Source organism: Eutrigla gurnardus (genome assembly GCF_963514095.1).
Source record: "Eutrigla gurnardus genome assembly, chromosome: 19".
NCBI lineage: Eukaryota > Metazoa > Chordata > Actinopteri > Perciformes > Triglidae > Eutrigla > Eutrigla gurnardus.
The window spans coordinates 22032154-22051217 of record NC_139930.1 but is presented as its reverse complement, the minus strand read 5'-3'; the positions used below and the strand labels follow the sequence as shown (position 1 = coordinate 22051217).

Here is a 19064-nt window from a genome sequence, read left to right as displayed (position 1 = left end):
ATGGCCAACAAAAGGGTCCAGAAATCTGTATGACAAACATTTCTGGGGGGGTTTCCATTCAAATCCAAAATATTATCAAAGAAGATCAGAGGTTTCAAAATTACAGAATGTCTTTACGCAAGTAGAAGTGAAAAAGTACAAGCTCTGAAATGTACTCAAAGTATAAAGTGCATCTGCAGAAGATGAAGAAAACATTTGAGGAACTGAAACCTGAGCTTTTTTTTGTGTGTGGTAATGTTTGCTTAAAAAACATCTGCAACAATGAATGGATTTTCAAAATAGTTAGCAGATAGATAGATAGATAGATAGATAGATAGATAGATAGATAGATAGATAGATAGATAGATAGATAGATAGATAGAATAACACGAAATTGAATTTGCAGTGAAAGGAAAATGTGCAAAAAGGTAAAACAATATAAACTGTGTCTTGTGTAGTTTTGCTTCGCTGTCAGCTTTTGTCCCAACAGATGTGAACGCCTCTTCCCGCCGGGCAGCCAATCGAAACACAGAATGGGAAGCGCTGACCAATCACAGCGCTGTGTTTTCTGATTGGAATTTGACCAATGGCGACGCGGGGCTGCGAACGTTACAGCGGCCGGAGATAACTGCAGTGCAGTAGCCAACCAGCAACCAGCTAGCCAACCCGTCTACTCACACAGGAATATGGATGGAACGATGTTACAAACCAACGGGTACGTTTAACTACGCCGCGATGAATCTGCGCCATTCCGTCCAGTATAAAACAGTGTTTATATTTCCGTTTACGTTATAATTCCGTCCGGTTTGCCTACGCGGCGCTTACGAACCTGTAATAAACCAACTTAGCTCAACTTGGCTATGCTAGCTAACGTTGCTTGTCAGTTGAAGCTGTCGTGTTAGCTTCCCTAACTGACCCATTCACCCGCGGAATTGACAGGCAACTTTATCGGGCTGCAGCAGCGGTGCTGGTGGCTGGCTGGCTGGCTGGCTGGCTGTCTGACAGCCACCGTGGCTAAACGAGCTAACGAAGCTGGTGTTGTTTAATTAGCGCTGCATGGCACAATAAGAGCTGTCTGTCTCGTTGGCTTTGATGTAAATGTTGATGGCGAAGGTGGTGGTTAATTAACGTTAGCCGTTAGCGATCAAATATGCCCAGTTCAGGCAAGATGTCACGCCGGAAACGCGGGTCATGACAGACAGAGACGGGTCGCTGCTGCTAATACATGTACACGTTGGAGTGAATGCTTGTGTTTATGTTTAGATAACTGTTGAATGTGTGTATGCTCGGTTAGCTCTGTAATAAACAGCTACTACATATGTAGAGGTCAGGCACTGAGACAACAAAAGCATCCAATCAGAAGAGCAGTGAGGTGCAGGTGAATGTATGTAATATTATGCAGAATAAAATATAGAATTAGTAGATTGTAGAACAGTAAGAAGCATGAATACACTTGATGTACAGTGTGTGTGTGTGATGTATACAGTATGGACATAGTAGGCAGTGCAGGTGTACTGTAAAATATGTTTACAAGTACATTTTTAGACAGAATAAACATGTGGAGGTATGATGAATACTTTGTATATGCTATAGATCCAATATGTACATTGACAGTAGCACAAATATGAATACTCTTTAGGACAGTAGTGTAAATCTATAGGCATGGGGAGAGTACATTCCCGGCTCCTCCAGTCTGCATACCCAACTGTTCTTGGGCAAGATAGTGAACCCCATATTCCCCCGAAGGCTGTTCCATCGGTGTGTGAATGTCCCTGAATGAGATCCTGATGGCAGCACCTTTGCATGGCAGCCTCTGTGAATTTGTGTGTGAACGGGTGAATGCAGACATGTAGTGTAAAGCTCCTTCAGTCGTCAAAAAAGCCTGCAAAAGCACTGTATAAATGCTTGGCAATTTGCTACTTCTACATCGACTGTCTGACTCCCCTTGTTTACCCTCTCTCTGCTCCTAGCTGTCAGACCGACCCCCTCTGCATGGGCCCATAAACATGTCCACAGATGACAGTGTCTCTGAGGATGTGTCCAGCTCGGGGGCTTTGAGCCATTGCCATGTCAGTGCCGACGGGGATGTGGGTAAAGAGAGCGAGACCTCTTTGGTGTCCTCTGAGGGGACGTCGGCCTCGGCGCTGCCTGTCTCGGAGGACAGACACACAACCTCCCAAACAACAGGAGGCACTGTGGAGAGCCGGCCCATGGACATCACACCAGCATGCAACAAGATCAGGTGCAATAACCGCTGGAATGGAAAATGTAGACTGTAGGTTTTTTGTGAAGGGATATTATCATACTAATTTTTATTATCAATAAATTTATATATATATATATATATATATATATATATATATATATATATATATATATATATATATATATATTTATATATATTTATATAATTGATTTATATTATAGAATATATATATATTATATATATATATATAATAAATTAAATATATATACATTGATTGAGAAAGAAATGAATTATAAAGCATTTATTAAATATTATAAAATATATATTAGAATATATATATAATATCATTTGAATTTTTATAACTGTCCTCCTCCTGATATTTAATCCTGGTTTGATGGGCGATAATTTGATATGATTATTGATCGTCTTTCAACGTAATCGTGATGCAATCATTTATGATTGAATCGCCTAAATGAATAATAATAATAAGCACACACTTACTCAAATTTCTCAGGAATTCTCTGCTCTAAAGTTATTAATTAAATTACTTATTATTTATCAAGTATTTAATTCACACAGGAGTAAAATAGGCTTTACCGTATGGTTATATCATATACTGTTTATGTATATTATTACCAGAAAATGTGATAGTATCATTATTGAGAAGTTGGACTGCGTAAATTGGGATAGAAGATATGTTGTTGATACATACCGATCCTTAGGTACAGTATGTGAATTAATATTATGTGATTCTATTGCAGGAGTCTGTGTTTGAGCACAGATGAAGCATTTGAACACGGGAAGAGCCTCCCATTCATCAACCCCAGCTCCCTTGAGACCCTTAGAGCTTTGGTGCAGGAGATACAGAGCAGCGGAGAGACCGACCCTGAGATCTGGAAGGATTGTGAGGTGGGGAAATACCACAGAGCTGGAAAGACAATAGCTACTGTAGAACATGGATACGAGAGTGTAAATGCACGGAGATGACATTGCATAGGAAATTGTGGTTAGCTGCTCTGGCAGTTCTTGTTATCGTGTGCTGCATTTGGCAGCTGGCAGCCTAATTTCTGAGCCGTCACTTTTTATTTTTTTGTGCACCTGACAGTAAGACAGACACACTGCAGCTGATCGTTTCAGACACAGGATGTGATTTGCAGGGAACAGACAACTGTGATGTGCGTCAGGACAAGACGCTTTAATTTTACATACCCGGGCAAAAACCCATCCGATCTTTGATGTAACTTTGGTAGACTGTTGTAAGGCCCAATCGCTAAAGAATTATTGTTCCTCTGTATATCACTTCTCCCCCTCCGATGGGAGTTTTTATCACAATCGCAGCGGTGCACAGCTGCTTCCCTTTACAAATACAGACATGCTTATGTCCATAGAGAATATGTGACTATAAAGAATGTGATTTGGAGCCGGGCGGTTAACGTTCTCGGGGAGGGTATAAGAGATTTCCCATCTAGATCTCCCCTGGAGAACGCACATTTCTTTGCCATGTACTATATGTGTAATGGGGAGGATGTAGGCCACGCACACGGCTCTCTTTATGCTGCATTGCGTGTCTACATACACACAAAAAACCCACACAAGTTGGGCTGCACACGGGTAGATCATGAGCTTCACGTGAGCACAATGCAGCACATCTATCTACAATAGTTAAAATGTACACACATGTTTAAGACATGGTTTGTTAACAAGTTAATTACCTCATCAAAAAAAAAACTGTACTGTGTCTCCTCCATCCCCCTCATTTCAAATCTGAAATCTGTGCATATGAAAAACAAATGTTCATTTTGGACACAATACGTCACGACTGTTATAATCCATTCACAGTGTTTGTATTTTTACCAGAGATTTCAAGTTACCACATCACACTTGATCGGCTCCCAAACAAGTTGTGATTCATAAAATCCTGCTTTTAGGTACATGTGTTAAACTGACATTTAAGGTGAGCTCAGAGAAACCTGCAGATGAAAAGTATCTAACAGCCTTCGGTCAATCTCTTCCATCATTCTGCACGTTTCAATCACATCCGCAGCCCTACTGTGCACCTATTTATAGAATCTAAAAAAAAAATCCAAATGAAAAAATCCATGTCTTTGCTTTTTTAAATAAAAATCCAATATTTCTTCCTGGAAAACCAAAGTATGACGCATCAGCTAGTACCAACCAATTTCAACCAATAATATCATGACATCCATCCATCAATCAATCTGTAGGTTCGGCTCTGCACACATCTAGAGAAGGTGGTGAGCTTTTCAATGATCAAATAAATTCCTCCAAACGTCATGATCCTGTTTCATTTGTCACCATACTGAAGATGGAAATTGTTGAAATTCCGTTCCAGCTCGACTTTAATGTCTTCCTGTGAGTCGTAACGGTGCAATTTTCCTTTTTTTCTGCAACAGGGCCGATGGTTGCATCTTTTTCAGCTGGTTGAGAAGCAATACCAAGAGCAAATACTCGCTCAGCAAGAACAATACCAGTGCCAAATACAGGTAAGTCTGCATTCGGTCACGTCTTATCATGACGGCGAACACATTGTTTATCCAGTTAATCAATGATGTGTTTTTTTCCCCAGTTGATTCAGGATGAAATCAAGGCCCTGGTTCAACTCCAGAACCGCCAGGCCAGCATCCAGCCACACCCAGAGTTCTCTCCAACATCAGCGACCAAAACTAACCCAAACACAAAGGATTATATTTTCCCCCTCATCTCCAGTGACTGCACAGTCCCCAAAAATGTGGCCAGTGACAATGACAGCCTGGCAGCCCCTGCCCATATCCCTTTCAGCTCCCCTTCCCCTCCACTCCAGAGATCAGAGACCGCCAATCAGGGGGAGGAGCGGGCGACCACGGTGCTCAGCAGTGGGTACGGGACTCTGTCTGCTTGGGATACAGGTCTGGAACCTGCCGGATCTCCAGGGGAAGACGAGGATGGTATTCATGGGAGGGAGAAGCGGCACTGGTCCCCAAACTTCCAGGAAAACGCAGACCCAACTGTGATTGGATGCCAGCAGGAGCATTCACATCTGAGGATTCTTGGACTGGAGGAAACTAACCCGTTAGTCTACCAGCAGAGAACCTCTGGGTGAGCCTGATTTGTTTTTAAGTCAAACTAATCACAACTCATTCCGCTGGTCTAAAAATCTTTTCTGTCTGCAGCACCAGCCAGCTTCTGACCTCCTGGGCCCAGAGGCAGAAACTCAGGCCCAAGAAGAGCAAAGCGGGGCAAGCTTCATCGCCGATCCTTGAGTACACGGAGCAGCCAGGCAGCCTCGCAGAGTCCCAGAAACAAACCCCCCCAGAGGGCTCAGTCTTCCAAGACCAGGTACAACTCACCGAGTGTTTATCACTGATCTGTGTCTGTAGTGTTTTTTTTTTGCTGAGTCTAATCCCCTCGTCTCTCCTGGGTCTCAGCAGCGAGCGGTCGGGCCGTCGTCCAGCTCTTTGCCCCTGAAGAGGAGTGACAGCCTGATGTCGGAGGCATCAGGTACCGACTCACTGAGTCAGACAAAACACAGGGCAGCGAGGCTGGTTTTTAATTAAAGATGCTGCAATTACCACAAGTGACAGCAAGATGGCACTGTCGTACCGCAGAGGACTTTATTATGAGGAAAACGTCACTTTTTTATTTCCTCAAACATACAAATATATGCGCATTTCCTTTATCTACAGAATCAGATAAAGGTGGCTTTGATGGCCGTCACCTGAAATCATTATGAAAGAGCTGAACTGTCACTCCAGTCTGAGAGTATATGTCCCATTGTTTACCACAGCTTATCTGATGTACTCTTCATTATAATGTGTTATAAATGTCCTTATGGGCGCCGTTTAGCTCAGTTGGTAGAGCGGGCGTCCCATGTGCAGAGGCTTTGTCCTCGCTGCGGCGGCCCCAGGTTCGATTCCTGGCCTGGGCGCCCTTTGCCGCGTGTCACTCCCCCTCTCTCTCAACCTGTTTCCTATCATATCTTCAGCTGTTCTATGAATAAAGCCAATAAAAAGGCCAAAAAAAAATATTTAAAAAAATAAATAAAAAATAAATGTCCTTATGATGCATTATATACATGACCTTCATAGAAAGTGTTACCAAAATATCCCTAGAGGTTACTTAAAAAAAAAAAGATAAATAGATAAATACAATATGTATAATTCTTTAATCAGATTAAATCACAATAAATTCTCTGTCTTAGGCCTCACTTATTGGCGTCTGAATGAGAGTGAGCTCTATCACCCACTACCGGACAGCTTCGACAGCGGCGCTTTCCTCCTTCTGCAAGAGGCGTCCTTGAGTCTTGTGAGTAACAGCTGACCGTGGCGCCTGTGACTGGTGTCGTTGAGCGACGTGTCTTAAGTAAAACTAAACCTGTATGACTGTCGACTACCTGTACACATTAGTCTTTGGTAATATTCATATTCATATTATGTTTGGCTCTTGATGACTTCTCTCCATCCATGTAGACTCCTTCCCAGGAGCCTCGTCTGTCTCTCAGAGAGATCTACCAGAGCAAGCAAAAACCAGATTGTAAGCGTTCAGACTGGGAAGGCTCGCTTACATCCAGTCCTTCATCACCACAGGTGATACAGAAATTGCAGTAAAAATGTTGCTATGGTTTGTCATTTTTAAAAAAGTGGGTTCCTGTTCTGACTCATACTGTTGCTTTAGGTGTTGTCCTTGGACCCAGCAGCTAACCAGCGGCAGTCAGATCGTACCTCCGGCTTCACTTCGCCCTCTCACTTCAGCAGCCCTTCGTTCGCCGCTCAGCCCCACCACTACCCCAGAGTGGAGACCCCCGTAACCCCAGACAGCATGGTGGAGAGCAGTCCCAACCCCGGAGACACAGACGGCATCTCTGACATCTCCAGTGGTTCAGCTGTCGGACCTTCCCCTTCTAATGTGCAACGCGGCTCGAGGGGAAACGCATCCCAGAGCCAGACCCGGCCCTGTCCCCTCACAAACAGCCAGCATCGCCGGGCCAGTGCCCTCTTAGCCAGCGAGGAGGAGGGCAGTCACACCCACACCAGCACCCTGAAGCCTTGTTCAGCCTCATGTGCTGCTCTGCAGCCTGCAAGGAGTCCACACGGGGAGAGAGCTTCATCACTCGAGGATCCCGTTGTCCTTTCTCTGTGAGTGTAGCGTCCAACGCAGGTCGGAGGGTTTATTTACACAGGGATGCACATAGAACATAAAAAACAAATCGATTTTAAGGAGGGATTTGAAAGAATATACTTTGAATGCTTAAGGTTTGGGAAGACCCGGTCAGTTGTTTTTTAAATAAAAATAAGTAGTTAGCATCTTAATCACTGTGTTGTTGAGTCTTCCACTTTTAGCAGTTTCATTCATCTTCTTCTTTTGTCTCTTTTTTTCTCCTCAGACTGAGACAGAACCTGAGAGAGAAGCACTCTCGACATGTGGCTGATCTCAAAGCTTATTACGAGTCTGAGATTCAGCTCCTGAGGGAGAAACTGAAACTCAGAGATCTGCCCCGGGACTTAGAGAAGAGCAACCGGGCCCTCGCAGAGAGGTATTACTTCATGTCTGTGTTTGTAAATGGTACACAGACACAGCTTCTCACAGGCCACCAGTTCACTTTCTGTTACAACACAGGACACAGTTGCTTCCGTTGTTACACCGTCAAGTTTCTTCTTGCATTATTGTGGTTTCTGTTCATCCACAGGTGCAAGCACCTGGAGACGGCTCTGGCTGAGGCCACCAGTCGCATTCAAGAACTCGAGGCAACAAACAGCTTCCTGGAGAAAAAACTGGTATTATTCCGGAGATCTCTCTTTTTTTTTACATTATTTGTCATTATTTCTTTCTTCTTATGTTCAGAGATGTAGAGATGAACATATTCTTTTATAATAACTTATTATTTAAAGAGCCACCCAGAGTTTGTACCAGACGTTCAGCTCGTCATTGATGGGTTCAGAAACTGTGGATTGAGAAGATATTTTTGACCCCCTCTCATAATGTCCAAATCCAGCAATTAACGTCGACACTTGTGGACCTTGGTGTTGTACAAGGGGTCATTGTGGGTTACAAAATTAATCAAAATTACAGAGCCAGGGAAAGGGGTAATATTCCTAGAAAACAATCAGAATGAGAGATTAAAGTAATAAATTTACAAGAAAACTAAACTTGTATTCTCTGATATTAAAAAGCCATTCATTTGTGAGAAATTCTCTATGATTAAAGTCACAAATTGATGACCGAGCACGTGGATTCAGTTAACATGCATGTCGTTTTGACGTGGCTTTCCCCCCTCATCAGGCTGAATGGCCGGAGCGGTATGCGGTAGCGGGCGCCGCTGTGAAATCCTTGCAGCAACGACTGGAGGAAAGCAAACGCTCGGGCAAAGAGAAGGACGCCCTGGCAGCTCGTCTGACGGCCCACGTACGACAGCTTGATGAGTCGGTGCAGAAGGCCTGCATGGAGGCTGAGGAGAGGGAGGCGAAGAGGGAGAGAGAGTACAAGATGCTGCAGGATGTGAGTCTGAATGCTGGAACAATCTTCTATTATAATTGTAGTCTTATATGTTACTTCATGCTTCATTACTGGTTGAGTCCTGTTGGTCAAGAGGTGATGTGTTCCACTAACAGGCTGTAACTGTCTGGTCTCCTCTGTTTTGTTTCCTCAGCTGCTCGGAGATTATGACTCTCTGGTGAAGGAGCATGAGGGACTGAAGGTAAGAGATCTGATCTATAATCTGTTTGATTATTATTTGATCACGCTTTTAAAGCCTCACCAGTTTTCTTTTATGTCATGTCTTCACCCATCCATGTGTGTCTACAGAGCAACCTGGTGTCAACGGAGAGCAAGCTTGTCGATGCCACCGATCAGATATCAGAGCTGAAGAGGTGAGTGGATCGTTGATAGAGGAGGGTGTTTTTATTCCAGTAGATATGAAGTTAAGCTTTCTTTTATGCAGTAATCCACACACCACTCACATCTGTACAGTGTAATACTGGAGACAGGAGGTGATTAGCTTAACTTAGCATAAAGACTGGAAGCAGGGGGGGAAGTTAGCCAGACTCTGTCCAGAGTAATGGTTTTCATTTTAGTTTCATGGCCAATAGTAGAGACATATCTCGTCCACAACAGATCAAGTGGTGATGTTTCTGAATAATATCGAACACGGCTTCCCAATAACGGACACAAACCAATAACTATGTGTAGAGATTTCCGAGCGCAGATGTGACATCACAGCTTCAGGTCCATCAAGTCGCCGTCGGCTGCCTCCAGCTATTTAGTAAAAGAGCTGTGGTGGCGTTTGGTCGACAGCAGGGAGATGGAGAGGATTAATCAATAGAGCCTAACGACGGTCTCTGTGCTGCCGAGGGGGAAAACAAGATCATAGCATTCGTTGTCTGACGCTACCAAGCAACTTTCCATGGCCATTTCTTCTCTGTCTGCAAATTGGCACCAATCGAGGCAGCGCCATGAACTCTGCATTGATGAAGTGCGTCAGGTCGATTCAGCAGAGTCACAGACGGATAACGGACTACAGCGCCCAAAACATCAATACGTGTCTTATAGGACGGCTGTAGCACTGACACAGATGGAGGGAGATCCAAGAGAAGAAGACGGAGAGGTTAACAGACCTTTTTAGAAAGAGGGAATAGGAATGTTATTACAACGTGCAATGAAAACTAGAAACAAAAAATAATGTATGTGATGTCTGGAGGATGTCAGAGAACCCTAAGAACTGGTGAAAATGACGAGGTTGACGCAGGACAGCGTACATTGGGTTGTGACACCAGACTTCCAGGCATTCTGTCAGTCAAAAAGCCAGAACTGTGTTCGACATTGGACCATCAAAATGCAGAATGCAGTAAGAAATGCAGGAACATCTCCAGCTCCAGGGTCCGATAGAGTCACATGGGAGTACAAAAAAGCTGCAGGAGATGTTTGAAGATTGTTACCAAAAGAAGATGCAAATTAGAGCCGGATCACGGCAGCAGAGATTATTTCTAATAATCCACCGGAGACGAAGTGTAGAGATAAATGTCACCCTCTTCCTCTCTGCGGAGATGATTAGTTCATCTCTTGACTTTTTTATTTAAATAAAGAAGCCAACAGAAAGTGACCTGTCTCTCTGGATGGTCTTATTATCTCTGTCTGTTCCCCTCAGAGGAATCTCCAAACTGGAGTCTCAGGTGAAGCAGCTGGAGCACGAGAACCAGGCCAGGGCACGATATTCTTCACATAATACCACGCAACCTTCTGGGGCCGGGTAAGCGCTCAACGATCTGTCCCTCTTACGTATCTACAGCAGGTGATGTTAGGATGATTATATCAGTGTCTCTTTTAATTTTTCATTAAAGTGCTGCAGTCCAACATCATTAAATTGCATGTCCAGTGTTGTCCTTTTGATTAAATCTGGGTAAATATATATTTTACAGTTTCATGATTGCTCCCGCTATTCTTTCATTAATCCGACGGAATACAGTCTGTTCAACATCTGGCTGCCGTTGTCTCTTGTTCTGCTGCCAAAAACATCATCAAACAGAAGGCTGATATTTCTGCAGACCATTTTAATAATATTAAAGTAAAGACAATAGATTTAAAAACAACTTAGCTGTATTCACACACACATACAACCTCACAAACTCTTAAACTCCAACACAGAAACTGTGCACCGACCGACCAAGCTAAAGATCGAGCCACAGAGCTGCTGGTCGCAGCTAAAAACTGCTAATTAGAATTCCCTCTGGACGTGTTTACAGTCTCTTCCACCATCCTGACCTGCTGCTGTCACCAAGTAAACGCATGGCGGAGCCAGATGTCACCCGCAGGAAGTCCCCGTTTCCTCCATCCGACCAGCTGAACAGAAAATCACCATTCTCCCAAACCAGCCAATCAAGTATCCACAAGAAGTCCCAGTATCCATCAAATGATCATTCATCAGTAACTGGGAGCTCTGTGGACACCTCAGCTGGTGGGAGCTGGAGGTAGGTTCACATCGGTGGGGCTGATTTTTTCACAACTGTAGGTTTTAGAGCTTCTAACTGAGATCCTATTCCGCAGGTGTGCGTCTCCCCCCGAGTGTGAACAAGCACCTCCTCAGCGGGAGGCCAGTCGCAGGGAGGGATCCTGCTCCCTGACCCCCATGATGAGGGCCCTGATAGAGCTGGAGGAGACCAGAGCCACGGAGAGCCGGGCCCCCTGTAAGAACAGCCCCACCACCCACAGTATGACTCACACTCACTCACAAGACTTCACCTGATCGATGCTCGAAAACTCACCGTCATCTTCTTTACTCCAACTCCTCATTGGACCACGTGCTCGAGAGATCACGTCACACTTAAACTGAACACAGATATTCTTTAAATAAATCCTTCCACGAGCCTGCAACTAACCAAACCACCGGTAAATGCTGTGTCTTTATATTCTCAGCTGTAGTCGCGATGCGATTTAACCTTGCTCAGCTATTTTCTTCATAAAAGTCTAGAAAAGCTTCCCAATAGCACCAAGGAAATAAAAAGAAATCAACGCATAGTTCCCCCCAAGACTTTACAAAAGAACATATCCACAAAAACAGTATTCCTAATTTAAACTACCAGGTGTACTATCTGTATTCTCTCCGCCTCCATCCCATCATCATGCGTTGATTTCAAAGCTACCTGTGCAAGACATTTTCTAGAAGAAGAAAGGTGAGCGTGTATCTTTATATTCATGTTCAAGTCGTAAAACAATAGTCAGGTATCTAGATATACATGGAAACAACTCTTACTTTCTATAATAATGCCTTTCTGAAGTTATGTGGATATCTCCATCAGTGTAGGTGGTAAATGTCATCAATTTAATAGTTGGATAACTAACTTTTACCTTTGGTAGTGTCTCGCCTGGTGGCGTGGAGGAGAGCGTGACTAGCCGTTCCCTGCAGAAACAGCAGGAAGAGAAGGGAACAATGGCTGCAATCAGTTTTATAGTCTGCGACTGGGATGTGAAGTGACCGGCACCAATCAGCACTCTATTCTTGGTGCTCGTTTTGGTCGCTCACGGCGATGCCGGTTTCGTAGTAGAAGAGATGAAATGGTTACTGACTGCACCCATTTTTAAGAAATGCCTGTTTTTCTTTAAACTTGATTCTCACAGATAAAAAAAAACAGCATCATGGGGGAAAAACCCAGACTGAGCTTCTTAGGGCCTCAACTAGCGATCAATTAACCTCCAATTACTTTCAGATGTCAGAATATTTGTATAAAATAAAGTGACGCCTTTAAAATGCCTTATTCATCGAACCAACAGTCCAAAACTTAAAGAAATTACATTTATTATCACACAACATAACAAATATCCTCACAACCGTTTGTCCTGTTAATACTGTTTTGTCTAATATAATAAATAGTTATTTGATTTTCTTGATCGATGGCCGATCACACACCTGATTGCTAACTCTTCTGTGTGAACTCTGTACTCTGCACACACACAACAACTCAGTCCTCCCCGTGCCGAAGGTCACGTATCTGAACTGGACCTCATCATCGTCTGCACTGTTTCTTTCTGCAGGGCTCGGCAATCAGAGGACCACAGTCGGGTTTGTGGAGCGGAGACACAAAGAGGTGATTCAGGAGCGCGTCGGGCTTCAGGCGGACAGGGAGGCGGTTAATCCCGGAGGAGTCGTGACCAGAGCTGAGCGAGGAGGCGGAGGAGGCGGAGCAATGAAGAGAGCGGCAGCTCTGCTGAGAGCCCAGAGGAGTCTATCTCCAGAGGGCCACAGATCCTCCTCACTGCCTCCAGAACATCGAGACATCCCCACGACTACACCCAGTATGTCCTCACAGGCTCCTCACTCACCTGCACACCACTTCTTCTTATAATGTACACAGCACACGACTCGGTCACGGGTCCTGTGTCTACCGGAGACGGAGTAGGTTTTGTGTTTTACAAGCCGTAAAACGCATCATTCAGATGTCGGAGCAGATGCTTTCTAGCTGTACTTGAATATGAATTTTTGGTTGCTTAAATATCTTCTCTGTCGTCACTTATTTTAAATGTAAATCGATCTCACAGCACAGCTTTGACACTATATGATTCTGAACCTTCTATTGTAGGTTTCACTGCAGAGAGTAGTTCTTAGTTAATGTTGCATTGGTGTATTAAAGTTTGAATCAATGTTGTGCTGCTCTCTTCCATCCAGCAAAGAGAGAAACTTTACTCATGCCCATGTCCGCCAAGTCCAGTCCCAAACGATGCCCCACAGAGAACTACTCCACCGCTTTTGGGCACCTGATGCCCAGAGAGGAACACCTGCACAAAAGGTGAGCGTCAGACATAAAAGCTACATTTCTACATTTCTCATTTTCCAGAATAGGATCAAAACCACTGTTATGTGCATTGAGCATGGAGCTTAGGCTGTGATTAGCTTAGCTTAGCATAAAGACTGGAAGCAGGAGGAAACAGCTGGAAATATCTCACCATTGATCAGGTGGATGACATTTTGTACAGATATGAATTGTCTGTATAGCTGCAGTTGTGAAGAGACTGAGGGGGGCAGAGAAAGAGAAACACAGTTCACACTTAGACCTTTTGTCTCCTCAGCATATTAAATATAATGCAAACAACTATAAACAGCTCACAGAGCCGGCACGTTTTATTCTTTCCACATTACGCTGGATGAATTAAAAAAACATCCACATTGTGTGGCGTCTACAGGACTGGTGAAGTTGACCAGAGACGTCATTCGTTCCACAACAGCAGTCCCAGGAAGAGACTCCAGTTCACGTCAGCAGACGATGGTAAGATATTCAATCTCTTAGCATGTTTAAAGTTTGTTTTTCTATTTCGACAGTGTAAATAATACTTATTTCTACTTTATATGCACAATGTCTGTTAATATACAGGATAAGAAAAACATTTATCATGAACACATGAAAAAACAATATATGGGGATTTCTGGAATCCTCTTCTCCTCTCGATCGTTTCCCCTATTTCGTGAGTGGTTGTTATGGTTACAAACAACACAATAAACGTGCACCGTTCATGCAGTGAAAACTTTAGGTTTTGCACTTCTAAGGCAGCCTGTTTTTACCTTCATTATAGATGATGGAAATTCAGCTTTTTAGTCAGTGAACGTCAGGAAACGGTCAGGGAATCTGACATGTGACTTGGATTGGGAACCTTGTTTGGTTTGTTTATTAACTTCAGCTACAGGAGACGTGTCCTGAATCATCCTCTGGAGATATTTATTGAAGATTTATGGCTTTTGCAGACAAATTACGTTTCTTCTTATGCACCAAATGGCCTCACCGAGTTTTTGAACAAGTGAAGTGGAAGTTAAGCGCCAGCATTAAATATTGCACGCTTTGATCTAATGCAATATGCATTTTAGGCGTTCCTGTGATTTATCGCTGCGGCAAATTAAATGTAATGCCTGGGAAAACGCAGGTGTGGATGTTTTATTTTGTGATAACATTTCATAACACAGAAACGGTAAGAACAAGCCAGGAGAGACGGTGTTGAATCATAGTTCAGACAATGAAAAGCAGTGAATACTATTTCAGCAGATTAAAAAGATGCATTACTTTTTACACACCTTTCTGTTTCCTTCCATAGTGAGGCAATATGTTGTACCCCTGAAGGTAATTTGTGGCTTCTTTGGTTAATATCTCCCAAAATAACAAACTTAGGAAAATAATTAAGTTCACTCACTGGCCTCTTTTATTAGGGAAACTGGTAAAATCAAATGCAATCCCGCTCTGCCATGAAAGGTGAAAATTCTGTTTAATTTTTAAAATGAGAATGAACTTTATGAAAATAAATTGAGTGGAAATAAAATCTACACAATAAAAGATTATGAATGAGGTGCAATCCCCAAACGTACGCCAGAAATCTAAACCGGTTAAAGGTGCAAATCCAAAATAACCTTTATATATAATATTACGGTTGTAGTGGGTTCATGATGATGACCTGCTCATATATATTAATGAAGGTGTCTTCCTCTGCCTTTAGACTTCCAGCGGTCGGAGTCGTCCGTCGGCAGCGTGAACCCACTGGAGGGAAACTCCCAGCTGGGCTGGGAGGAGCAGGGGTTCCGTACTGGATCCGGCCTGCAGGACTCCTGTGAGGACTCTGCTCCGCTTCTCCCGGACAGACTCCACTCGCTGGCTGAGGCCGAGAAACTGTTTGACGAGCTGACACAGGAGAAACTGCAGGTGAGGGTCTACATTTTATCTGTCACAGCTCATCACATCACACTCGGTGTTGTTTTTAATAACTCAGCAAATTTCCTGAGCTGGACTCTGCGTAGCTCAGTTCTAAGAGCCTCAGAGTTCTGAAGACTACTTCATTAGATTCTTTTTTATTCTAAGAAATAGTTCTTCTTTCTGATGTGCAGTTCCAGTAGTGAGCAGTGTAGCAAACTGGACCACGACATCCTGAAGTCCACCTGGACTTTATCATATGACGGATTTAAAAAAAATGTATGCGGATAAAAACGACTTTGTGTGCCTTAAAGGTGAAGATAAAGTATTTACAAAGAATAAATGAAGGCCTTATGATTCTTTATTTACAAAAAAAAAGTTTTGATCAATCAAGACTAGGTGGGATTTTACATATGCATCGATTTTTACAGACTAAGATGCACACTTTACAATAATTCACTAGGTTTGTAATCAGACAGGCAAACTCATTAAAACACAATCATTTAGGACCGGTGTATGTGCTGGACTAGATGGTCTCTGGGCTACTCTTCCACTGACTGTCTACTCACATCCTGGTGGAAAGCCTTGTATCTGACACACAACTCTGGTCTAATCCCCGTCTGATCTCTTATGTAACCCGGACTTCATTGTTTTTATCCCACAGCTAAATGACTTCTATTTTTAGGAAGTTCACATCAACATTCTCCCCCTCCCTCTGTGCTGGTCATACTGGGACTCCAGTCAAAGTGTTTCGGTCAGTTGTGTGCCGGTCGTTGCATCAATGTAATTATTTTTTGTTAATTATTTGTCGTGTGTGTCGGGCAGATCGAGGCAGCTTTGAGCCGGATGCCTGGAGCAGGCGGCAGAGTGACTCTGCAGACCCGGCTGGATGAGGTAAGACACCAGATATTATCTTCTTATCATTTTGTCACTGGTGCTGATGGTTCGTCGATTCTTTCTATTTAAACAATTGTTGTCCAGCTTCTCAAATGTGAGGATTTGCTGTTTTTCATTGCACATTGACTACATTTTCATTTATTTTACTGTTGGTCAGACAAATAAACAAACAGACATCACTTGGGAAATCCTTTTTTTTTTTTTTTTACTTTTTTATATTCGACGAGCATCAATTTATAAACTTCATCCTTTCTTGTGTGCCTGTTTTAAATAGTGTTTAATTGAATTGAATTCTTTCCATTAAACAACTGTATCGATTAGCATTTTCATGCATGCAAACCACCTGTCGCGCTTGGATTCTCCTCCGGCAGCCGTTAGCTGCGAGTTGATTTTCTGCCCTCCTTCCCTCCTCAGGTGGCATTAGAGAACCGCCTGGAGAGACTGAATCGTGAGCTGGGATCCATCCGCATGACCCTGAAGAGATTCCACGTCCTCCGTTCCTCGGCCAACATATAGCAACGTCTGTCTTTTTACATCAAAGTGTAGATTGACGCCACAACTTTGTGTCTTGGTTTACACTTGGTTTACACTGATACACTGATTGTCTCTCTGTGCCATAAGTCCACCTGTACAGTGACATCTTTTTTATACGTATTACTCTGGGATATTTTTTTACAAGTCTGAAAGATTGCAATTTTTTGGAGTATATTTTTTAGTAAATGCACAGATTTGTAAAGTCGTTTACTTTTTTAGTCACAGAAAAACGAATATGATATGTTTTACTTGCCATATTCAGGCGTAGATTTTTTTTTTTAAATCTACTATGTGAATGATCAAAAGGACTTGAGTAGAGCCATTCATCCACTTGGGGAATATCACTGCCATTTTTTGTTCTTGTGATTTAAAATATTATGTTTTTGTATGTATATTACATGTTTATTTCTTTTAAAAGTCGTTTTTTTATTTGTTTTGGGCCAAATTTCTCAATATTGTTTGTTTACATTTGTTTAATTTAATCAAATTCTTCGTTTACTTTCCATTACTGCTTGTCTTTCTTCCCTTTATGTTTATATTTGCTAAGGGACATGTAAAATCCAAACCAGCACACTTTTTCAGTAGACACACACATTCTCCTCAGTTTGTTGTTTGTCTGCCAGCGATGCTTGTGCATGGAATTTCTTGCACTGCTTCCTTTTGCCATACAGACTTTAATTCACTGGAACTATGATGTTGTTGTTGCACAATAAATGAAGCTTTTTTTTTTTATAGCTACAAGTATTGCTCAACTTCTTATGCCGGACTTGTTTAGTATTCCTACAGTAAATCACTGCACTGAATAATTGCGCTCAAAGTCAACGGAAGTACACGAGCTCGACCGAAGCGGCGCGAACTGACCCGAAGACTCCCGCGAGAGCTGGTCGGGAATGGGAACGTTAGTCGGAATTTTTAATGAATATTACTTCATAGAAGAAGAAATACGAAACGGAAAATGACAAGAGACTGAAACAGCGGGTTTCTGGTGAGTTGAGTTAAGTTAAGAGGCCCAGCAGCGGAAAACAAGAACACAAGACGGATACGTGACTAATTAAGCTAGCTAACGTCTGTAGCTAGCTAGCTTACAGCTAAGCTCATAGCTAGTTTACAACTAGCGTATAGCTAGCTACGGTTGATAATTCACATAATGTTCCGTTAGAACCTGGCCTGACAAAACCTACCTTTTTTATTTATATTTATTAACCGTAGCTAGCTAGCTTACAGCTAAGCTCATAGCTAGTTTACAACTAGCGTATAGCTAGCTACGGTTGATAATTCACATAATGTTCTGTCAGAACCTGGCCTGACAAAACCTACTTTTTTATTTATATTTATTAAAATATTCCCTTTTTAATATATATATATACATTACTATAACGTGTTTTTATTATTATTTTTGCACATGATGGCCCTGACTCCATTAATTAAACTGATTTTCCCACCAGGAAATTCATAACGTTTTTAACCGCTGGGGGGCGCCTTTCTCCTCTGTTGTCCGACAGAAGCATGTCCTGTGTTCAGATGTAACCGTTAACCTGGATTTACAGTTTACCCTCCAGCCACCGGCAACACACCGCCGCCACGACACCGGACAGGACAGCCGTGTTTTCGGATGATGGAGGTGCAGCGGGGGAGATCTCCTCCACAGCAGCGGGGCTGACTCCGTGCACGCTACCGGACAATGAGCGCTCCGTGCGGGGGAGACAACAGGACGGCCCGCGCTCACCCTCCAGTGTAGAATATAAAGCGCCGCTTCCGACGCCGTTATCGGGCTTCGTCTTCACGGCGCTCCGGTGTGAGCCGGGACAAATACGCCTCTAACTGACAGCGATGTTGCATCGGCGGAGATCCGCCTGAAAAACCGGGACTGCAGAGCTGCAGGTGAGTCGCTGATGACGGATATGTTGTTTACCTGATCGCACCGTTCACGTTAATAATACTTCGTTATCAGATGTCTCATTAACTAGTCAAATTGACCCGATGCAAATGTTTGATTTTATTTCCGCTGCATTTGAATGAGCTGCAGCGGTTGTGGCATCCATCATTGTAGCCTTCGTTTTTTGTTGTTGTTTTTTTGTTTTTTTACCAGAACAGCTGATCGATATGCGTTTCTGGCTGTTTGAGTGAATAACATTGTGGGTATGTTTGCGTGAGGTGCAGATATTGAGTCTCTATATTACCCTCTGGCAATGAAATTACAGGCTGCATAAACCTCAGAGAATACCATACATTTTCTCCTATTTCGAAAAAAACAACAATAATACAGACCTCTGCATGTAGCATAATATACTGCACAA

At 43.0% G+C, this 19064-nt stretch overlaps 2 protein-coding genes across 4 annotated transcripts in view; both read left to right on the top strand.

Moving 5' to 3' along the window:
• Positions 1-573: 573 nt before the first annotated feature.
• On the top strand, positions 574-17501 carry mphosph9 (M-phase phosphoprotein 9). 3 transcript variants are annotated; one of them, XM_084035223.1, is made up of 24 exons: positions 574-694; positions 1950-2221; positions 2947-3094; positions 4600-4689; positions 4773-5281; positions 5356-5521; positions 5614-5683; positions 6384-6487; positions 6652-6768; positions 6857-7317; positions 7566-7715; positions 7869-7956; positions 8462-8677; positions 8829-8876; positions 8984-9048; positions 10323-10424; positions 10918-11142; positions 11219-11382; positions 12704-12964; positions 13335-13455; positions 13850-13932; positions 15146-15348; positions 16162-16230; positions 16648-17501. In XM_084035223.1, the coding sequence occupies exons 2-24, from the start codon at positions 1986-1988 to the stop codon at positions 16747-16749; spliced, it is 3798 nt and encodes a 1265-aa protein (XP_083891349.1). In that variant the 5' UTR covers positions 574-694; positions 1950-1985; the 3' UTR covers positions 16750-17501. The 3 variants fall into 3 exon arrangements, with proteins under 3 accessions (XP_083891349.1, XP_083891350.1, XP_083891348.1); XM_084035224.1 differs by having other exon boundaries at positions 5611-5683; positions 11219-11358; XM_084035222.1 differs by having other exon boundaries at positions 5611-5683.
• An 837-nt stretch (positions 17502-18338) lies between these two features.
• The window catches only part of LOC311030062 (membrane-associated phosphatidylinositol transfer protein 2-like), a 42291-nt gene continuing 41565 nt past the window's right edge, over positions 18339-19064 (top strand). The window contains exon 1 of the mRNA XM_084035599.1: positions 18339-18648. The gene's annotated coding sequence lies outside the window, so the exon portion shown is untranslated. The remainder of the gene's footprint in view (positions 18649-19064) is intronic.